Raw genomic sequence first — 19,895 nt, 5'->3', positions numbered from 1 at the left:
TATTCTGTAGTCCTGTAATCTGCAGTCTTGTATTCTGCCTCTGTTCTGTAGTCTTGTATTCTGCCTCTATTCTGTTGTCCTGTATTCTGCCTCTATTCTGTAGTCTTGTATTCTGCCTCTATTCTGCAGTCTTGTATTCTGCCTCTATTCTGCAGTCTTGTATTCTGCCTCTATTCTGTAGTCCTGAATTCTGCCTCTATTCTGTTGTCCTGAATTCTGTCTCTATTCTGTAGTCCTGTATTCTGCCTCTATTCTGTAGTCCTGTATTCTGCCTCTTTTCTGTAGTCCTGTATTCTGCCTCTATTCTGCAGTCTTGTATTCTGCCTCTATTCTGTAGTCCTGAATTCTGCCTCTATTCTGTAGTCCTGTATTCTGCCTCTATTCTGTAGTCCTGTATTCTGCCTCTTTTCTGTAGTCCTGTATTCTGCCTCTATTCTGCAGTCTTGTATTCTGCCTCTATTCTGTAGTCCTGTATTCTGTTTCTAGTCTGAAGTCTTGTATTCTACCTCTATTCTGTAGTCCTGTATTCTGCCTCTATTCTGTAGTCTTGTATTCTGCCTCTATTCTGTTGTCCTGAATTCTGCCTCTATTCTGTAGTCCTGAATTCTGCCTCTATTCTGTAGTCTTGTATTCTGCCTCTATTCTGCAGTCCTGTATTCTGCCTCTATTCTGTAGTCCTGTAATCTGCAGTCTTGTATTCTGCCTCTGTTCTGTAGTCTTGTATTCTGCCTCTATTCTGTTGTCCTGAATTCTGCCTCTATTCTGTAGTCCTGAATTCTGCCTCTATTCTGTAGTCCTGTATTCTGCCTCTATTCTGCAGTCTTGTATTCTGCCTCTATTCTGTAGTCCTGAATTCTGCCTCTATTCTGTAGTCCTGAATTCTGCCTCTATTCTGTAGTCTTGTATTCTGCCTCTATTCTGCAGTCCTGTATTCTGCCTCTATTCTGTAGTCCTGTAATCTGCAGTCTTGTATTCTGCCTCTGTTCTGTAGTCTTGTATTCTGCCTCTATTCTGTTGTCCTGTATTCTGCCTCTATTCTGTAGTCTTGTATTCTGCCTCTATTCTGCAGTCTTGTATTCTGCCTCTATTCTGCAGTCTTGTATTCTGCCTCTATTCTGTAGTCCTGAATTCTGCCTCTATTCTGTTGTCCTGAATTCTGTCTCTATTCTGTAGTCCTGTATTCTGCCTCTATTCTGTAGTCCTGTATTCTGCCTCTTTTCTGTAGTCCTGTATTCTGCCTCTATTCTGCAGTCTTGTATTCTGCCTCTATTCTGTAGTCCTGAATTCTGCCTCTATTCTGTTGTCCTGAATTCTGTCTCTATTCTGTAGTCCTGTATTCTGCCTCTATTCTGTAGTCTTGTATTCTGCCTCTATTCTGCAGTCCTGTATTCTGCCTCTATTCTGTAGTCCTGTAATCTGCAGTCTTGTATTCTGCCTCTGTTCTGTAGTCTTGTATTCTGCCTCTATTCTGTTGTCCTGAATTCTGCCTCTATTCTGTAGTCCTGAATTCTGCCTCTATTCTGTAGTCCTGTATTCTGCCTCTATTCTGCAGTCTTGTATTCTGCCTCTATTCTGTAGTCCTGAATTCTGCCTCTATTCTGTAGTCCTGAATTCTGCCTCTATTCTGTAGTCTTGTATTCTGCCTCTATTCTGCAGTCCTGTATTCTGCCTCTATTCTGTAGTCCTGTAATCTGCAGTCTTGTATTCTGCCTCTGTTCTGTAGTCTTGTATTCTGCCTCTATTCTGTTGTCCTGTATTCTGCCTCTATTCTGTAGTCTTGTATTCTGCCTCTATTCTGCAGTCTTGTATTCTGCCTCTATTCTGCAGTCTTGTATTCTGCCTCTATTCTGTAGTCCTGAATTCTGCCTCTATTCTGTTGTCCTGAATTCTGTCTCTATTCTGTAGTCCTGTATTCTGCCTCTATTCTGTAGTCCTGTATTCTGCCTCTTTTCTGTAGTCCTGTATTCTGCCTCTATTCTGCAGTCTTGTATTCTGCCTCTATTCTGTAGTCCTGAATTCTGCCTCTATTCTGTTGTCCTGAATTCTGTCTCTATTCTGTAGTCCTGTATTCTGCCTCTATTCTGTAGTCCTGTATTCTGCCTCTTTTCTGTAGTCCTGTATTCTGCCTCTATTCTGCAGTCTTGTATTCTGCCTCTATTCTGTAGTCCTGAATTCTGCCTCTATTCTGTTGTCCTGAATTCTGTCTCTATTCTGTAGTCCTGTATTCTGCCTCTATTCTGCAGTCTTGTATTCTGCCTCTATTCTGTAGTCCTGTATTCTGTTTCTAGTCTGAAGTCTTGTATTCTACCTCTATTCTGTAGTCCTGTATTCTGTCTCTATTCTGTAGTCTTGTATTCTGCCTCTATTCTGTAGTCCTGTATTCTGTTTCTAGTCTGAAGTCTTGTATTCTACCTCTATTCTGTAGTCCTGTATTCTGCCTCTATTCTGTAGTCTTGTATTCTGCCTCTATTCTGTTGTCCTGAATTCTGTCTCTATTCTGTAGTCCTGTATTCTGCCTCTATTCTGTAGTCCTGTATTCTGCCTCTATTCTGTAGTCCTGTATTCTGCCTCTATTCTGAAGTCTTGTATTCTGCCTCTATTCTGTAGTCCTGTATTCTGCCTCTATTGTGTAGTCCTGTATTCTGCCTCTATTCTGTAGTCCTGTATTCTGCCTCTATTCTGTAGTCCTGTATTCTGCCTCTATTCTGTAGTCATGTATTCTGCCTCTATTCTGCAGTCCTGTATTCTGCCTCTATTCTGCAGTCCTGTATTCTGCCTCTATTCTGTAGTCCTGTATTCTTCCTCTATTCTGCAGTCTTGTTTTCTGCCTCTATTCTGTAGTCCTGTATTCTGCCTCTATTCTGCAGTCTTGTATTCTGCTTCTATTCTGCAGTCTTGTATCCTGCCTCTATTCTGTAGTCCTGTATTCTGCCTCTATTCTGCAGTCTTGTATTCTGCCTCTATTCTGTAGTCCTGTATTCTGCCTATATTCTGTAGTCCTGTATTCTGCCTCTATTCTGCAGTCCAGTATTCTGCCTCTATTCTGCAGTCTTGTATTCTGCCTCTATTCTGCAGTCTTGTATTCTGCCTCTATTCTGCAGTCTTGTATTCTGCCTCTATTCTGCAGTCCAGTATTCTGCCTCTATTCTGCAGTCTTGTATTCTGCCTCTATTCTGCAGTCTTGTATTCTGCCTCTATTCTGCAGTCTTGTATTCTGCCTCTATTCTGCAGTCTTGTATTCTGCTTCTATTCTGTAGTCCTGTATTCTGCCTCTATTCTGCAGTCTTGTATCCTGCCTCTATTCTGCAGTCTTGTATTCTGCCTCTATTCTGCAGTCTTGTATCCTGCCTCTATTCTGTAGTCCTGTATTCTGCCTCTATTCTGCAGTCTTGTATTCTGCCTCTATTCTGCAGTCTTGTATTCTGCCTCTATTCTGCAGTCTTGTATTCTGCCTCTATTCTGCAGTCTTGTATCCTGCCTCTATTCTGCAGTCTTGTATTCTGCCTCTATTCTGTAGTCTTGTATTCTGCCTCTATTCTGCAGTCTTGTATTCTGCCTCTATTCTGCAGTCTTGTATACTGCCTCTATTCTGTAGTCTTGTATACTGCCTCTATTCTGTAGTCCTGTATTCTGCCTCTATTCTGTAGTCCTGTATTCTGCCTCTATTCTGCAGTCTTGTATTCTGCCTCTATTCTGTAGTCCTGTATTCTTCCTCTATTCTGTAGTTCTGTATTCTGCCTCTATTCTGCAGTCTTGTATTCTGCCTCTATTCTGTAGTCCTGTATTCTGCCTCTATTCTGTAGTCCTGTATTCTGCCTCTATTCTGCAGTCTTCTATTCTGCCTCTATTCTGTAGTCCTGTATTCTGCCTCTATTCTATAGTCCGTCATTCTGCCATCCTCCGTTATTCTGCCTCTACTTTGCTGTCTTCCTTTATTCTATGTCTATTCCTCCATCTCCCTGTATTCTGTTTCTATACTACCTTCCTCCTGTACTCTGCCTCTGTTCTGCAGTCCTTCATTTTGCCATCCTCCTTTATGTTGCCGACCTCCTGTATTCTGCCTCTATTCTGTAGTCCTGTATTCTTCCTCTATTTTGACATCTTACTGTGTTCTGCCTCTATTCTAAAATCCTCCTGTATTCTGCCCCAATTCTGCAGTTTTTTATTCTGCCTCTACTCTGCCATCCTCCTGTATTTTGCCTTTATTCTATATTCCTGTACACTGCCTCCATTCTTCCATCCTCCTGTATTCTGCCTCTACTCTACCATATTCCTGTATTCTGCCTCTATTCTTCTGTCCTCCATGCACTCTGCCTCTATTCTGTAGTCCTGTATTCTGCCTCTATTCTGTAGTCCTGTATTCTGCCTCTATTCTGTAGTCCTGTATTCTGCCTCTATTCTGTAGTCCTGTATTCTGCCTCTACTCTGCCCCCCTGTATTCTTCCTCTATTCTGCAATCCTCCTTTATTCTGCCGTCCTCCTGTATTCTGCCTCTACTACTAAGAGACCGGAACCTCTTGGTAACTCTAGTGAGTCGTGCACCAGGCATGGAATGAATTAAGACTGGCGCAAGGATCACTACTATTAATAAATTCCCCAACAATGGCCTGGATTTACTAGCACTGTCTAAGCTAGATATGCAGAGAAGCGTATAGATGATGAAGCTGTCTATATAGAGTATACACATATCTGAAATATTACTTGCACAGTAAAGCTTAGGCTGGAGACAGAATTTCCAAATATTGGATCCTGTCCTGTTATTTTTCCATCCTGGTGTCACACTGACTCCCTACTGATCAAGCAAGTGCACCGATCAGGATGACAGTGTCAGCATCCCTGCCCTGTGTTTCCTTCCTTGTCTGCTCCAAATGCAACATAGTAAAGGGTCCACATGTAGGAGGTCACAGGTGCTTTTTCTACCCAATAAGAGAAACAGTGATATCATCATATTCAGTTGGATATCATCATTAGCAAGTTGGCAACACCAAAACGGCACCATCAGTGCTTAACTACTGAAAAGTTAAAGCAGTGGCAGCGCCCTGGGGACTGAATGAGACAATAGCTGTATCAGGTACATCATGTGGCACCACCCATGCATGAAAAGATAATCATGACAACTATCAGAAACAGATAGTGTCGAACTGGGGACCTAAGGTTCATAAGTAATATTCATTCTGGGGATCCAATATACAGCTACATGTAAATATTACCAAACAATTGTTCAAATATTCCTAAAATGTCTCCAACATAAATTTATTTTCAAATAGTAATTACTTCCTGGCTCTTATGTCTAATTATTTGTATCCTGGGGTCCTGTCTGTAGTCTGCTGCCTGGCTCTTACCTCTGATTTTTTCTATCCCGGGGTCCTGTCAGTATTCTGCTGCCTGGCTCTTACCTCTGATTATTTCTATCCTGGGGTCCTGTCAGTATTCTGCTGCCTGGCTCTTACCTCTGATTATTTCTATCCTGGGGTCCTGTCAGTAGTCTGGTGCCTGGCTCTTACCTCTGATTATTTCTATCCTGGGGTCCTGTCAGTATTCTGCTGCCTGGCTCTTACCTCTGATTGTTTCTATGCTGGGGTCCTGTCAGTAGTCTCCTGCCTGGCTCTTACCTCTGATTGTTTCTTTCCTAGGTTCCTGTCAGCATTCTGCCGTCTAGCACTTACCTCTAATTGTTTTTACCCTGGATTTGTGTCAGAAATTGGCTCACTGACTCTTACCCCTGATTGTTTTTATCTTGCGATCTTTTCAGTAGTCTGCTGCCTGCTTCTTGCCTCTGATTGTTTCTATGCTGGGGTCCTATCATTAGATGATACCTGGCTCTTACCTCTGATTATTTCTATCCTTATGTCTTGTCAGTAGTCTGCTGCCTGGCTCTTACCTGTTGTTGTTTCCATCCTGGGGTCCTGTAAGTAGTTGGCTGCCTGGCACTTACCTTGATTTTTTTTCTATCCTGGGGTTCTGTAAGTAGTTGCCTTGCTCTTACCTCTTATTGTAGTCTGCAGTAGTCTTACCTTTATTGTTTCCATGTTAAGGTTCTGTGATTAATTATTGTCTTGCACTTACCTCTGATTGTTTCTATCCTGGGGTCCTGTCAGTATTTTTCTGTCTAGCTCTTACCTCTCTGATTGGTTCTTTCCTGGGGTCCTGTCAGTAATATGCTTCCTAGCTATTACCTCTGATTGTTTCCATCCTTGGGTCCTATGAGTAGCTTCTGCCTAACTTTTACTGACAGGATTATTTCTATCCTGTCAGTATTCTTCTGCCTGGCTTTTACCTCTGATTGTTTCTATCTTTGCGTCCTGACAGTAGTCTTCTGCCTGGCACTTAACTCTGATTGTTTCTATCTTGGGGACCTCTCAGTAGTCTGCTGCCTGGCTTTTACCTCTGATTTTTTTCTATCCTGTGGTCCTGTCTGTGGTCTTCTTCCTGTCTCTTATCTCTGATTGTTTCTACCCTGGGGTCTTGTCTGTAGTCTTCTGCCTGGCTCTTACTTCTGATTGTTTCTATCCTGGTTTCTATCAGTAGCTTATGTCTAACTCTTACCTAAGCAGAAAATTTGCAGAGGAAACCTCTGTGGAATTTATGAGAAAAGTGTTTTTTTCTTGCTGCCCGCTATGTGGGGCTTTACCCTAAATCTGGTAACTTGTTGCAACAGACAACATGTCAGGTTTAAGCTTGCTGCAACTTTTGATTTAACCTCTTTGTCAAGTTATACTTTGCTATACATATAGCTAGCCACATGCCACTGTTTGCACTATCAGTGGGGGCATTACACATATGTATGCTGTGAGCCCACCCTAGAGGCATCTGAATCCAACCAAGTTCTACAGCTGCATAAAGCGAAGCAGTATACTTGTTATGAGGGAATGCCCTGGTGGCGATACTATTTATTAGGGGAGCTCTACTGCCGCTGTCTATGTGGAGCACTTCCTAATTTTGCCGACCTTAAGAGGATCAACATGTGTCATATATGCTAGTAAATGGCATATAACTTTATCCCCCTCCCCCCTCCCCCTTTCATAACAGCAGAACTACAGGCGGAAAAAAGGTAAAAAAAAATGCAAAGATGGCTTCAAATCCATTCATCTTGTCCAACTTTGGACACAAAATCCAAAAAGAGAAAGAAATTCTTAAAAGAAGAGAGTGGCTAGGTTAGGTTTGCCGCCCCCTCTGCTCCCCTCCCCTCCACAATAAAAAAGTGAAACATTGTTGCAAACAATCTTAACTGTTTTGTGTCCACAGATCATATCATAATCAATGTGTCTCCACGTTACAGACTACGAACAACCCCTGAGCCATCTGACCAACCTTCTTTACATCTGTCTCCTTCTTTTTCAGAATTTTTTTTTTTTTTTAATAAGAATCAGACTATAGATGGAATTAGAGAGCGACAACAGGACCAGACTGCAAAGGATATCTCTGCAGTCTGCACAGAAGCTAAAAACTCAACATGGGAGGAGATTTTTATTCAAGACAATCTGAGAAGCTTCTTCACTCTGTAACAGATCCCTCGCAGTATCAGAGGAGTCATCTTCAAATAGATATACACAAAGAGTCCGAAGAAATGTCTAAATGATGTCCCTTGTATACAGACATCTAAAACACGTCCTTGGAACGCTAATACATAAAGATGGACATAGACAGACCTACCTTTTTGTTACTGTAATATGGGTCGAGGTCCTCCATTGGTTCCGAGACCATTCCTGGAGGTATGTCTCCATATATAAAGGGCAAGCCTTTGCCTGCTTCCAAGTCCGAATTCGGCTTGGGGCCATTTTCATCATCATCATCTCTACGATCCTTTGCTGGTTTCTTAGCTTTTTCTTCCGCGATACGTTTCTCGATAGCTGCAAGAGATTCTCTAGTGAACAAGCGAAGGCTGTCAGGTCCTGGTGGGGGTAAAAGTGGCTGCTCCATCTTCTCATCCTGCACTAATTACCAATCAGCCTCTTACACATGAAGGTGCTAGAGAGAAAGGAGAGGAAATCAATGTAAGTGGCGTCAATAATCTCCATGCAAGTCATTGCGGAAGCAGTGCAGAAAAATGTACAGTATAATGAATGCCAAAGTGCAGCAAGGTCTGAGAATTGTATCCAAGCCAGTACGTACAGACAAGGAACCAAAGAGAATTCATATCCATTAATCTACCCCTCAAGTCCTATCTCGTGTAGGGTGATTTTTGTTATTGGATTCCTCAGTCTGGTTCCTACCTAACTCGTCTAGCTCGGTTCACCGTCTATGGAGAAAGTCAACACAGCTAATTCTAGGTTCACACCTACGTTGGGGACCAAATAAAGGAAACCCAATCCACTTAAAAAATGGTTCCTCGCAGAACCTCACGAACTCCGTAGACTATAATGGGGTTCGACGTGTTTCCGCCCACAAAGTGCAGACAGAAAAGTCCAGCTTGTAGGACTCTTCTTTCCACATTTTTCAAGTGGAATGGGGGACGGAATTCCAGAATAGAAACAAGCGCCAACTCAGCTCTCATTCACATCAGCGTTTGGATTCCATTCCGCATAGGGACTCCCCGAATGGAATACAAACGCAATTGCAAGCACTGTGCAGTAGAAGCACACGGACCCTATAGACTATAATAGGGTCCGTGTGATTGCCGCACCCTGCCCGCACGAATCATACGGACAGGAAAGTAGACGGTGAACTATTTTCCTGTCCGCAAGATCCCTGCAGAGATCTGGCGGTAAGCACACGGACTCCATTATAGTCTATGGGGTCTGTGCGCTTCCACTTGCGTTTGGTATTCCTCATGCGGACTCCCCCGGACGGAATCCAAACGCTGATGTGAACGAGGGGTGAGTTGACAAGATGACAACTATGCCCGTTTGGTCTTCATCTATGGCATATATGCAGTTAAACCTGTAATAATAAACTTTGCACCTCCTAATATAATCTCAAGGTAGCATAAACAAGGTCCTCAAAAAATGTCAAAAATTTACAAGAGATGGGAAAGTTGGAAGAACCTTATACTGACCATAGAGGTTATAACATGAGATAATGTAGGACCCTCCTGCCCCCCAAAGCATAATGTAATAGACAGATAAAACCATAGTTCATGGATTTCAGGACAGTCTATTTTTCAGGTAAATATATGTCAAAAAGACAACCGAGCTGAATTCATAGAACGTTCCATGGATAGTATAATTATTACACAGAAGTGGGATACTGGGGCGGATTTACTAAAAGTCTAAAAGTAAAATTGCCTTAGTTTCCCATGGCAACCAATCACAATATCAATACATTGTAACCAATCTCAGAACAAAGCAACCAATGACAGCCCATAGCAATCCATCAATCTTAGCTTATAGCAACCAAAGAGCACAGAAAACAGAACATCTCACACGTTGAAAGAATGATCTGCGGATCTAGAGACGGGGCACACTACACCCTCCATTTTACTGTGGTGCACCCGGTTTTTGCCTTAATCTTTTTTTACGTGTCTTGTTATAAGATCTAGGTCAGTACGGGACGCCACAGTTGCCGATTCCAGGTTAATGAATGGAACTTTACCAAAAAAGGCTGCATGGTGCATCCCGGAAGAGTGGGCAAGTCTCCAGACTCCAGGTCATATTCTACCTGACATGGGCTCTGTATGTCCATGAACAGCACAAGTCATGTCCACGTTACAAAAAGGGCAATGACTCGCAACAAAAGGGGTCTAGAGTAGGGTTGAGCGATCGGGATCGAAAAAGATCGATTTCCGAACGGCGATTGAGTAAATTTCACGATCGCGGTCGGAATTACGATCCCGATCTTTTTAGGTGGGATCGAGGTCGGAGGTTATTTCCCACAATGCTTTGCTAATGGCCAAGCATTGTGGGAAAATCTAACAATGTTAGCTAGGTCCCATAGAAATGAATGGATGCAGCCAGCACACAGCCTGTGCTTAACACCCTGCGCGCCGGCTGCGTCCATTCATTCTAATGGGAGACTAGCTAACATCTCTAGTAGCTAATAACACTTACCTGCACAGAAACACTGCCGTTGGTCCGGTCCCCGCTGTTCTCACTCCTCTTCTCACCTCGCTGCCCCGCCTGCCAGGTTAGTGTTACAGACCTAGAAAGAAGGCGGGGCTTGTGGTTTAGGACAGTGTGGGCGTGTACTGTGAGGGGAGACTTGAGTGATGAACTCACATCTCCCTGCCCTGTAACCGCCCACATTCTCCTAAGCCACAAACCCTGTCTTCTTCCTAGGTCTATAACACTAACCTGAGAGGCGGGGGCAGCGAGGCGAGAAGAGGTGAGAAGAGGAGTGAGAACAGCAGGGACCGGACCAACGGCAGCGCTTCTGTGCAGGTAAGTGGAAAACAGGAGGGACTAGGTAGCGAGAGGATCTTTTTTTAGTCACTACACAGTGTGGAGTCTAAAAATTAAAGCGTTCAATTTTTAGACTCCATACTGTGTAGTGAATAGGATCTTTTTTTTAAATCCGATCTTCGATTATTAAAAAAATCCCATTGACTTTCACTGGGATCGGAATTGGGATCGGGTTCGAATGGAAAATGATCGGAAATCAGATTTTAAAAACGATCCTGAAATCTCAAGATCGGCTCAACCCTAGTCTATAGTTTTTATAAAGGGGTCATCCTAAAAAGTTTTTGCCAGGAGGTCCCACATTGTTGATTTGCCTATTTCCCAGTATAAGGATGGGTTCTCTTTACGGCTTCCACTGTGCTATTCATATTCAAGGAACCGTCTCTCAACAGTTACCAAAAAAGAAACATCTTTAACTAGGAAAGATGGAAAGTGCCGAATAAAATCACCGCCCTTCAATGACTGTCAACTACAGAGGGAAATGACGACATGTTCTATTCCAGGTTGCTGAGACTGATGTAGCATTGAGGCTCCCGCAGACACAGCCCGTTACCAGTTCTGGGCCAAGTGGAATAATAAGGAACAGAAATAACAACCGCATCAACAGGAATAACAAGGAAGTCCTTATTATCGGGGCGAAGGGAATGCCAGATCTCTGTGGAATTAAAGGCAGAGGATAAGGTCTGCAGGATTGATTTCAGGAGGTCTAAACTTATGGGTGGAATTTTTGTGATTCCTTTTCTCTCTGTAAGGGACATCACATCAACTTTAAGAACATCAAGGTCAAGAGCTATTTCAGTTCTTCAGAAATGGGAAAATTCCCTATGGTAGCGATGACTCTTTTTTGCCTGAGAAGACATAGGGGAAGAAATATGGGACTATATTGTCAGTTGTCAGAGAAGACGGACTGCAGCAGTGTCAAGAAATTTGTTTTTCTGTTACTTAGTATAAAACTCCCACATTTATATATGAAAACGGTTCATGGGATAAGTCATCCAAAAACTTTGGCTGCTGAATATTTTGGCTAATTTAAAGGGATTCTACCATTAAAAACCTTTTTTTCTCAACACGACGTAATAGCTTTAAGAAAGGCTATCCTTCTCCTACCTTTAGATGTCTTCTTCTCCCCGCTGTTTGGTTAAAATCTCGTTTTCTGCCAGTATGCCAATGAGTTCTCTCGCAGCACTTGGGGCGTTCCTCAGCGCTCAAACAGCACCGGGGCAGTCCCCAATGCTGCGAGGCAAATCTCCAGAGCCTCCATTTTCTTATGGCCGGCGGGCATGCGCAGTCGGCTTTGCCCTAGGCCCGAGGCCTAGAAGTTTGAAGCCAACCCCCGGAAGAAGACGCGTGAAGAGGCCGTTACTGAAGAAGATGGAGGCAGTGCTGGAGATTTCTCTCGCAGCATGCAGGATGCCCCCAGTGCTGTTTGAGCACTGAGGACTGCCCCCAGTGCTGCGAGAGAACTCATTTGCATACCGGCGGAAAACGGAATGTTAACAAAACGGCGGGGCGGAGAAGACATCTAAAGGTAGGAGAAGAATAGCCTTTCTTAAGGCTATTCCGTTGTGTCAATGAGGAAAAAAAAGGTTTTTAATGGTAGAATCCCTTTAAGTTTTGTATAGAAATTTTCTTCCTAAAGACCCCAATTGATTACAGAGGGGTAAATAGATTGATATTAATAGTTACCATAATTTTCGGGTGATAAGACGCATCTGACTATAAGACACACCCCAGGTTTAGGCAAGAAAATTTGAAAAAATATGTAATATTATGTTAAACTTCCCTGGTGGATACATTGAGTAAGGGGATCAATGTCACAATCTGGTACGCTAGGGAGGATAAAGAGTGCTATTAGATAACAGTCTGCTCCTGCTACACACAAGGGGCACCTACATAGAAAGCCCCATTAATGGCCTCCACATGACATACTGACCTATTGATGTCTCCAAACACTATAATGGGGCCTAATACTGTGTGATTGGCACTAATGGGACATTATATTGTGTGAGGGCTCTAATGCAGCATTATACTGGGTGACAAGCACTAATGGGGCATTATACTATGTGCAGGGCATTAATGGAGGGTTATATTGTGTGGGGGCTCTAATGGGGCATTATACAGTATTGCAAGCACTAATGGGGCATTATACTGTTTGATGGGCACTAATAAGGCATTTTGCTGAGTGGCGTGCACTAATGGAGCAAAATATTGTGTGGTGGGCATTATATGGGTATTATACTGTGGTGAGCACTAATGGGGTACTGTATTGGGGCATTATATTGTTTGACCAGCAGTAATGGGGCAAAATCCTGAGTGGTGGACACTAATGGGGCATTATACTGTGGAGGGCATTAATGGGGCATTAGTGCTCACCGTACAGTATAGCGCTCCTGAGCACCCCCGCTCCTACAGAACTGGCTCATAACAGCAGTGTACTATACTTACAATAGCCGCCTGGACAAGATTAATGTATCCTCTGCAGACAGTAGAGGCCATTACCAGTCCCTGCTGCCTCTTATCTCAGATATAAAGCTAGGGAAAAGCGCAAAGGACATGAGAATTTCTCCTAGCCACTGTGACCACTAAGGGGCAGGGTAGGGCTCCGAAGCGTTGGCCAGTGCCAGTGGCCCTATGAAGAGTGCAGCTTTTTCTACTCTGTCTTGCAGAGATCTAAGATATTAGTGTGAGGCAGAGAGGGAGAGAACTGTGCAGACATGGCTTTATCAGCGCTTTTCCCAATCCTGATGAAGAGGACTTCGGACTACAAGACGCAGGGACTATTCAGCAAGAATTTTCCTGCTAAAAATTTCATCTTATTGCACAAAAAAAATGTTAATTGTAAGCTAATATACAATTAACACAATTCACTTCTGCTGGGTTGCATCTTAGTGGATATTAAAGGGGGTGTCCAACTATAGATATACCAAGGCTGTGGGGCTGGTAGGCAAAACCAACAATGTTGGCTTCTGTATTTTTTCTACAGCCCAACTCTGACTACTGGTCCAACTCAGAGTCCTTCATAAATGGACAACAGCCATGGGTAGTGAGAAGCAGTAAAAATCCTCTAATACTCTAGGCCATATTTACTATGACGGTAAATATGTAAAAAATTTAGTGTCGCAAAGGGGTGAACCTACCTTTTTTGCCACCTGAGGCAGACAACAGAAAGCCGCCCTCCCCCCCCGCGCGCGGGATGAGGGGGCGGAGCGGAGGAGGGGCGGAGCGAAGGAGGCGGGGCGGAGCGACGTTAGCAGGCAGGGAGAGGACCTGCTCTCTGCCTGAGTGTGAGGGGAGGCCTTCCCTCCCGTGCCGGGCTGCCCAGATGGTGACACTAAGTCAGTCCAGGACAGCTTGTCCTGGACTGGCTTAGGTAAGCAAAAATGCCACACCCCCCCCCCCTCCCCCGGGCCCTGGCATAGCGCTGCCTGAAGCAGTCGCTTCAGGTTGCCTGTCCCTCCCGACTAGGCCCATAGGACAATTGGCATGAGCCTCATGGGTTTTTTGCCTTCCCCTGGATCAACACTGTAGGGATTGTAGAGTTATAGGTTAGAATTGATGGACTAATGTCTTTATCCAACCTCATCTACTATGTAACTATGGAATGCCACCACTGGGTGCCGGTACACTGTATGCACTACACCGGCATCCAGTCGCGGCTAGCCATTTTTTGGATCGGATTCTGAGGCGGCCTCTGCCTCAAAATCCTCTCCAAAAAACCCTGTGTGAACCTAGCCTACGTAGACTGTGATATCTATCAGGGATGATACAGGACAGCCATGACATTAATATTACCTTTTGGAAAAATGTTCAGTTTTGGGTGTGGGTTTTCAGGCTAAAAGATTCGGTTCAAGGTAATAACATATCTGCATTGTATTGCATAACAGAACTCATCATTATAACCATGCCAACAAGAAGCAGCACAATCCCATTATGTCTCACTACCTCGTGATTTATATCTGTGACTGCTGCATTGCTAAAAGCTGTGTAATCGAGCCGGAGTTCTGCGGCAGGAATTGTCGTCCCTTCGGTGACAGATATCGACGTCACCACAGAAATCTTCCTTCATTTGGCTGGTGCTAAGAAGGAAAGTGCATAGGAAATAACAGGAAATTTTGTAGCAAATTGTCTATTTACATTTGTGCAAAAATCCCTACATTTTGTGCAAGCCGTGTCTAACTATCAGATGCAGCACATCCAGCAATAAGATGACTGCAGTCCGGAAGTATAGCGTGCAGGTTATTGTGCGTTGCCATAATGAGAGTGGATTTAACATTTCAATGACTGGATGTTTTTAGGTAACCATTACTTCCTTCCGGTCATCTACATATAAGTATAATATTTGGGCGCGGTGAATTTTCACTGAATACACTGAGAACTGTGTAGATTGTGGTATCTGTGTAGCCTGACTCTCTCTTCACAATCACATGATTATCAGTGTGATATACAAATACTAAGTGACGTGGAACATTGGACATTACAAGTACCATAGAAACCAGAATCCTCTAAGTGTGTCCAGTCCTGTGCTCCTATCAGCTACACAGAGAGACTTGGCTTGGGTGCCGCCCTATTACTTAAAGGAGAGTTGTCACCAGGTCTGAAAATGCCGAAGACATCCGTCATCTATTGTGTGCTGTCGCCAGGTCTGAAAGTACCAATGACGTATACGATCTTATTGGCACTGTCACAGGTGTAATAATCCCAATGACAAACATCATCTGATCGGCGCTGTCACCAGGTGTGAACAGTCCAATGAAACACATCATCTGATTGGCGCTGTCACCCAGTGTGAGAATCCCAATGACATAAATTACCTGATCGGCGCTGTCACCAGCTCTGAGAATCCCACTGACAAATATGATCTGATCGGTGATGTCACCAGGTGTGATAATCTCAATGACATCAATTATCTGATCGTCGCTGTCACCCAGTGTGAGAATCCCACTGACAAATATGATCTGATCGGCGCTGTCACCGGGTGTGTTAATCCCACTGACAAATATGATCTGAACGGCGCTGTCACCGGGTCTGATAATCCCAATGATCAACGGGATCATCTGATCAGTGCTGTCAACAGGTGTGATAATGCCAATGACATACAGCATCTGATCGGCGCTATCAACCTCAGCATTTTGATGTCTTGTTTATCCAAATCCGTTCAGCCATTCCAAAGATATAAGCCCTTTTAGTGTTTATGCAAATTGGGGTCTACTAGCCAAGTGGGTGGTGACATTGCAGTTTCTCTGGGGGAGGGGTCTCTGTCTACTATACCTCATGCACTGCTACCACAGTGAAAAAAATATATATTTAAAGTAGCAGATTATTAGAAATATAAAAAAGTCAGACTGCAAAAAATGGAAATTTAAAAATGGCTATGGCAGCGAGAGGTTAATTGGTCTCTGTAAAGAAACATAGTATTTTTTCAGAACCTAGACTAACTCTCTAAGCACCTTAGATAATGTAAAATCTCCTGCCCAGATACTATTAGCACCAGTGCCCATAAAACCCTGCCAGTAATGTATGCTGTTGTGTGATATGGCACATTAATAAAGTCCTATCAGTCCCTGGGTCATAGTACAAGGTGTATCAAAGCCCATAAAATACACTGTGCCAATGTAATAATATAAGTCATGGCACCCTTCTATATCATGCACTGTACTGTATTTGTATAATATCCTATGTTATACCACTCATCAATAAGAGCCTAGAATACTAAAGTAATCACAGGCACATGAGTACGGAAAGTGTCAAGTTGCAATACCCTGCCGCAGACATTCATTGGACGCTGAAGAACAGCTCTGATTGGCTCTGCAACCTCTGACTGGCTGAGTTGACCCAGCCAAAGTTTGACTGGTATACAAAGCAATCTTAAAGCAACAGCCATGTGGTAGATGTAGCCCTCTGAGCTAGACAAGACTCAAGAGATTGCCCATTCAAGTCTAGAGAATGTAACAAGTCAAAGGGAAACATTTATTAAAATGGTCTAAAAGCAAAATGTTCTTAGCCTTGGTCTAATTTATCAGAAGAAGAACATAAAATGAAAGCTGCATTGTGATTGGTTACTATGTGCTGTGGTGGATTGCTGTGTGCTGTGATTGGTTACTATGTGCTGTGGTGGATTGCTGTGTGCTGTGATTGGTTACTATGTGCTGTGGTGGATTGCTGTGTGCTGTGATTGGTTACTATGTGCTGTGGTGGATTGCTGTGTGCTGTGATTGGTTACTATGTGCTGTGGTGGGTTGTTCTGTGCTGTGATTGGTTACTAGGTGCTGTGACCGGCTGTTTCTATGGTGGGATTAGTTCGCTATGTGATGTGACTGGTTGGGGCGAGTCTGTGGCACAATTGATTTTTCTTGCAGTAAAATTGCCGTGACCTTGTTTTGATCAGAAATGATAGTAAATGGGGTAACTCAAGGGACCTCATTTAGGGTGGGTTCACATCTGCGCCCGGTCTCTGATTTAGCCAATCCGCCCGGTTTCCGTCTTCTGCCCTGTGAAACTTGACTGGAGACGCAAACCCACTTGAATGGCTTTGCAGAGGTGACCGTCCCTGTGCATCTTCTGCCTGTCCGTGGGAACACCATATTTTTAACCGGACACAAAGTCCTGCATGCCCAACTTTGTGTCCGGCTAAAAATAACGGTGCCTGACAACCTGCTGGCATCTCACGATGTTACGTTACGACCTTTAGACCGTACCGGACTACGCTATTGCTGGTTCCTTCAGTGACGTAGACCAACATCTCCTCCGGTCCCGGTCAGCTATCACCTACACCAGGACTACTCTGAGAAGTAGCCACCTAGTAGTCTAACCACAGAGAGATCTAGATTCCCCATGCAGGGGTTAAAAGGGAGGCTACTTAGACAAGTGGGAGTGGTCCAAAGTTAAACTGGTTTGCTGGCACAATGGATCCACATCCCGATGCTGCTTATACTTATTACACAACTGTAGCCAAAATTTCCTTCACCCTCTCTCCACATGAACACGTTGCAATGAAGGCGTTTCAGCTAACAGCCCACAAGCGGTCCAAGGTTATGTAGAATCATTAGAACCCTAAAAGAATTAATTGCATTTACTCCTGTAATATTACCAAGCATAAAAGCCATTCCGCCTAATAGATACAACTTGTTGTTGATCATAAACAGAGGGACCGGAGTGAAATAATTCATTATTCGCAATTACAGACATTTCCTGTATTTAACTACTGAAGTGTGTGGCGTCCGTGGGGAAATGGCGCTTTCAATGCGAATAGTGTTTCTGGTAAATTCCATCCATTATTAAATCATTGCTGGTTCCACAAGATACTCCCGAGCCATTCTATAGTTTTCACATCCTGCATATTACACTACCAAAAATTGCTGAGATATCAGGTCCATGTCCTGTGGATAGGGATTAAGAGGCCATAATGGGATACCTCCTTTAAAATAATTGTATTGCTCCTCAATTCTATGAGGACATGAGAAAATCAAAAACCCTGTTATTATATACAGTACCTAGAAGAACGAAGGACCAATGGGCGCGCCCACTTTCAACCACTTTGTCCCACCACTAACTGGCTGCTGGGACTATGTTTGATACAATGTGACCAATACCCCAAGTACCGAAATAAGCAACATTAATCCAGAATCATGGAAAGCTTCTACAACATGAAGGGGGCATTGCAAAATGGAAGCAATAATTAATTTATTGGAAGACATTTTAATCAGACCATATGGGAAGTGCACAGTCCACAGTAGTCCAGTTCCAATGAAACCTATTGGCAAGGTGTTCTGCACTTCTTAATTGTTACAACTCTGCTCACGTATGGATAGAAGCCATTAGCACAGAATTATTGGTGGAACAATTTTAAGACACGTCTGAGATACAAAGAACCCTCAGAAAACCTCTCTGAAGCAGCCACTTTGAGGGCATTGGGATAAGGCCCACCTCCTTCAGGGAGAAACCTTGAAAGACAATGTAAGGTTAGGAGGATAGCAATATGGATGGAACGTGAGAGATATCTGACCCAGTCATTAAAATCCATAAAATGACATATTTAAGACACAGTGTTGGCCAGAAAGATGTGCACAGCTCTATTCTAGTTCAGGATTCCTGTAGATAGGTTAGTGTCACCAGAACTACAATATCACCCCAGTCCTGCAGATAGATAGGTTAATGTCACCAGAACCAGCACATCACCCCAGCCAGTGGCGTAACTAGGAATGGCAGGGCCCCGTGGCGAACTTTTGACATGCCCCCACCCCCAACCGACACCAACGCCAAAGACCTCGACCGACCCGCTCCTACGCATTCCTGCGCACTCTATTATGCCCCATAGTGGCCCCTTCACACAGTATTATCCCCCATAGTGGCCCCTGCACACAGTATTATGCCCCACAGTGGCCCCTGCACATAGTATTATCCCCCATAGTGGCCCCTGCACACAGTATTATGTCACCATAGTGGCACCTGCACACAGTATTATCCCCCATAATGGCCCCTTCACACAGTATTATGCCCCACAGTGGCCCCTGCACATAGTATTATCCCCCATAGTGGCCCCTGCACACAGTATTATGTCACCATAGTGGCACCTGCACACAGTATTATCCCCCATAATGGCCCCTGCACACAGTATTATGGCCCATAGTGGCCCCTGTACACAGTATTATCCCCCATAGTGGCCCCTTCACACAGTATTATGCCCCACAGTGGCCCCTGCACATAGTATTATCCCCCATAGTGGCCCCTGCACACAGTATTATGTCACCATAGTGGCACCTGCACACAGTATTATCCCCCATAATGGCCCCTGCACACAATATTATGGCCCATAGTGGCCCCTGTACACAGTATTATCCCCCACAGTGGCCCCTGCACATAGTATTATCCCCCATAGTGGCCCCTGCACACAGTATTATGCCCCATAGTGGCCCCTTCACACAGTATTATCCCCCATAGTGGCCCCTTCACACAGTATTATGCCCCACAGTGGCCCCTGCACATAGTATTATCCCCCATAGTGGCCCCTGCACACAGTATTATGTCACCATAGTGGCACCTGCACACAGTATTATCCCCCATAATGGCCCCTGCACACAGTATTATGGCCCATAGTGGCCCCTGTACACAGTATTATCCCCCATAGTGGCCCCTTCACACAGTATTATGCCCCATAGTGGCCCCTGCACACAGTATTATGTCACCATAGTGGCACCTGCACACAGTATTATCCCCCATAATGGCCCCTGCACACAGTATTATGGCCCATAGTGGCCCCTGCACACAGTATTATCCCCCATAGTGGCCCCTGCACACAGTATTATGCCCCATAGAGGCACCTGCACACAGTATTATCCCTCATAGTTACGCCACTGACCCCAGCCCTGCAGATAGATAGGCTAGAAACCTCCACCAGAGACCTCCATTGCCAAGATATCATGACAAGGTGGAGGCTCTTAGATAACATATCACTTTGTGATAACTATATACCTTGTGACACACATTCTGAACATGGAGGACAGGTAAGAGAACAGGTAAGGATGACATATCTGCATTTCTTTTTAAAGGTTTTGCTGCAAAAAC

General features: G+C 44.1%; 1 protein-coding gene across 1 annotated transcript in view; it reads right to left on the bottom strand.

Moving 5' to 3' along the window:
- The window catches only part of LOC142216425 (sodium channel protein type 2 subunit alpha-like), a 120,564-nt gene that overhangs the window by 91,100 nt on the left and 9,569 nt on the right, over positions 1 to 19,895 (bottom strand). The window contains exon 2 of the mRNA XM_075284232.1: positions 7,654 to 7,968. Within this exon, the coding sequence (XP_075140333.1) occupies positions 7,654 to 7,920 (267 nt within the window). The 5' untranslated portion in view covers positions 7,921 to 7,968. The remainder of the gene's footprint in view (positions 1 to 7,653; positions 7,969 to 19,895) is intronic.

The sequence above is a fragment of the Leptodactylus fuscus genome, chromosome 8 (assembly GCF_031893055.1).
Source record: "Leptodactylus fuscus isolate aLepFus1 chromosome 8, aLepFus1.hap2, whole genome shotgun sequence".
NCBI lineage: Eukaryota > Metazoa > Chordata > Amphibia > Anura > Leptodactylidae > Leptodactylus > Leptodactylus fuscus.
The sequence above is the reverse complement of the archived record's forward strand: the minus strand, read 5'-3'. Positions and strand labels throughout refer to the sequence as shown.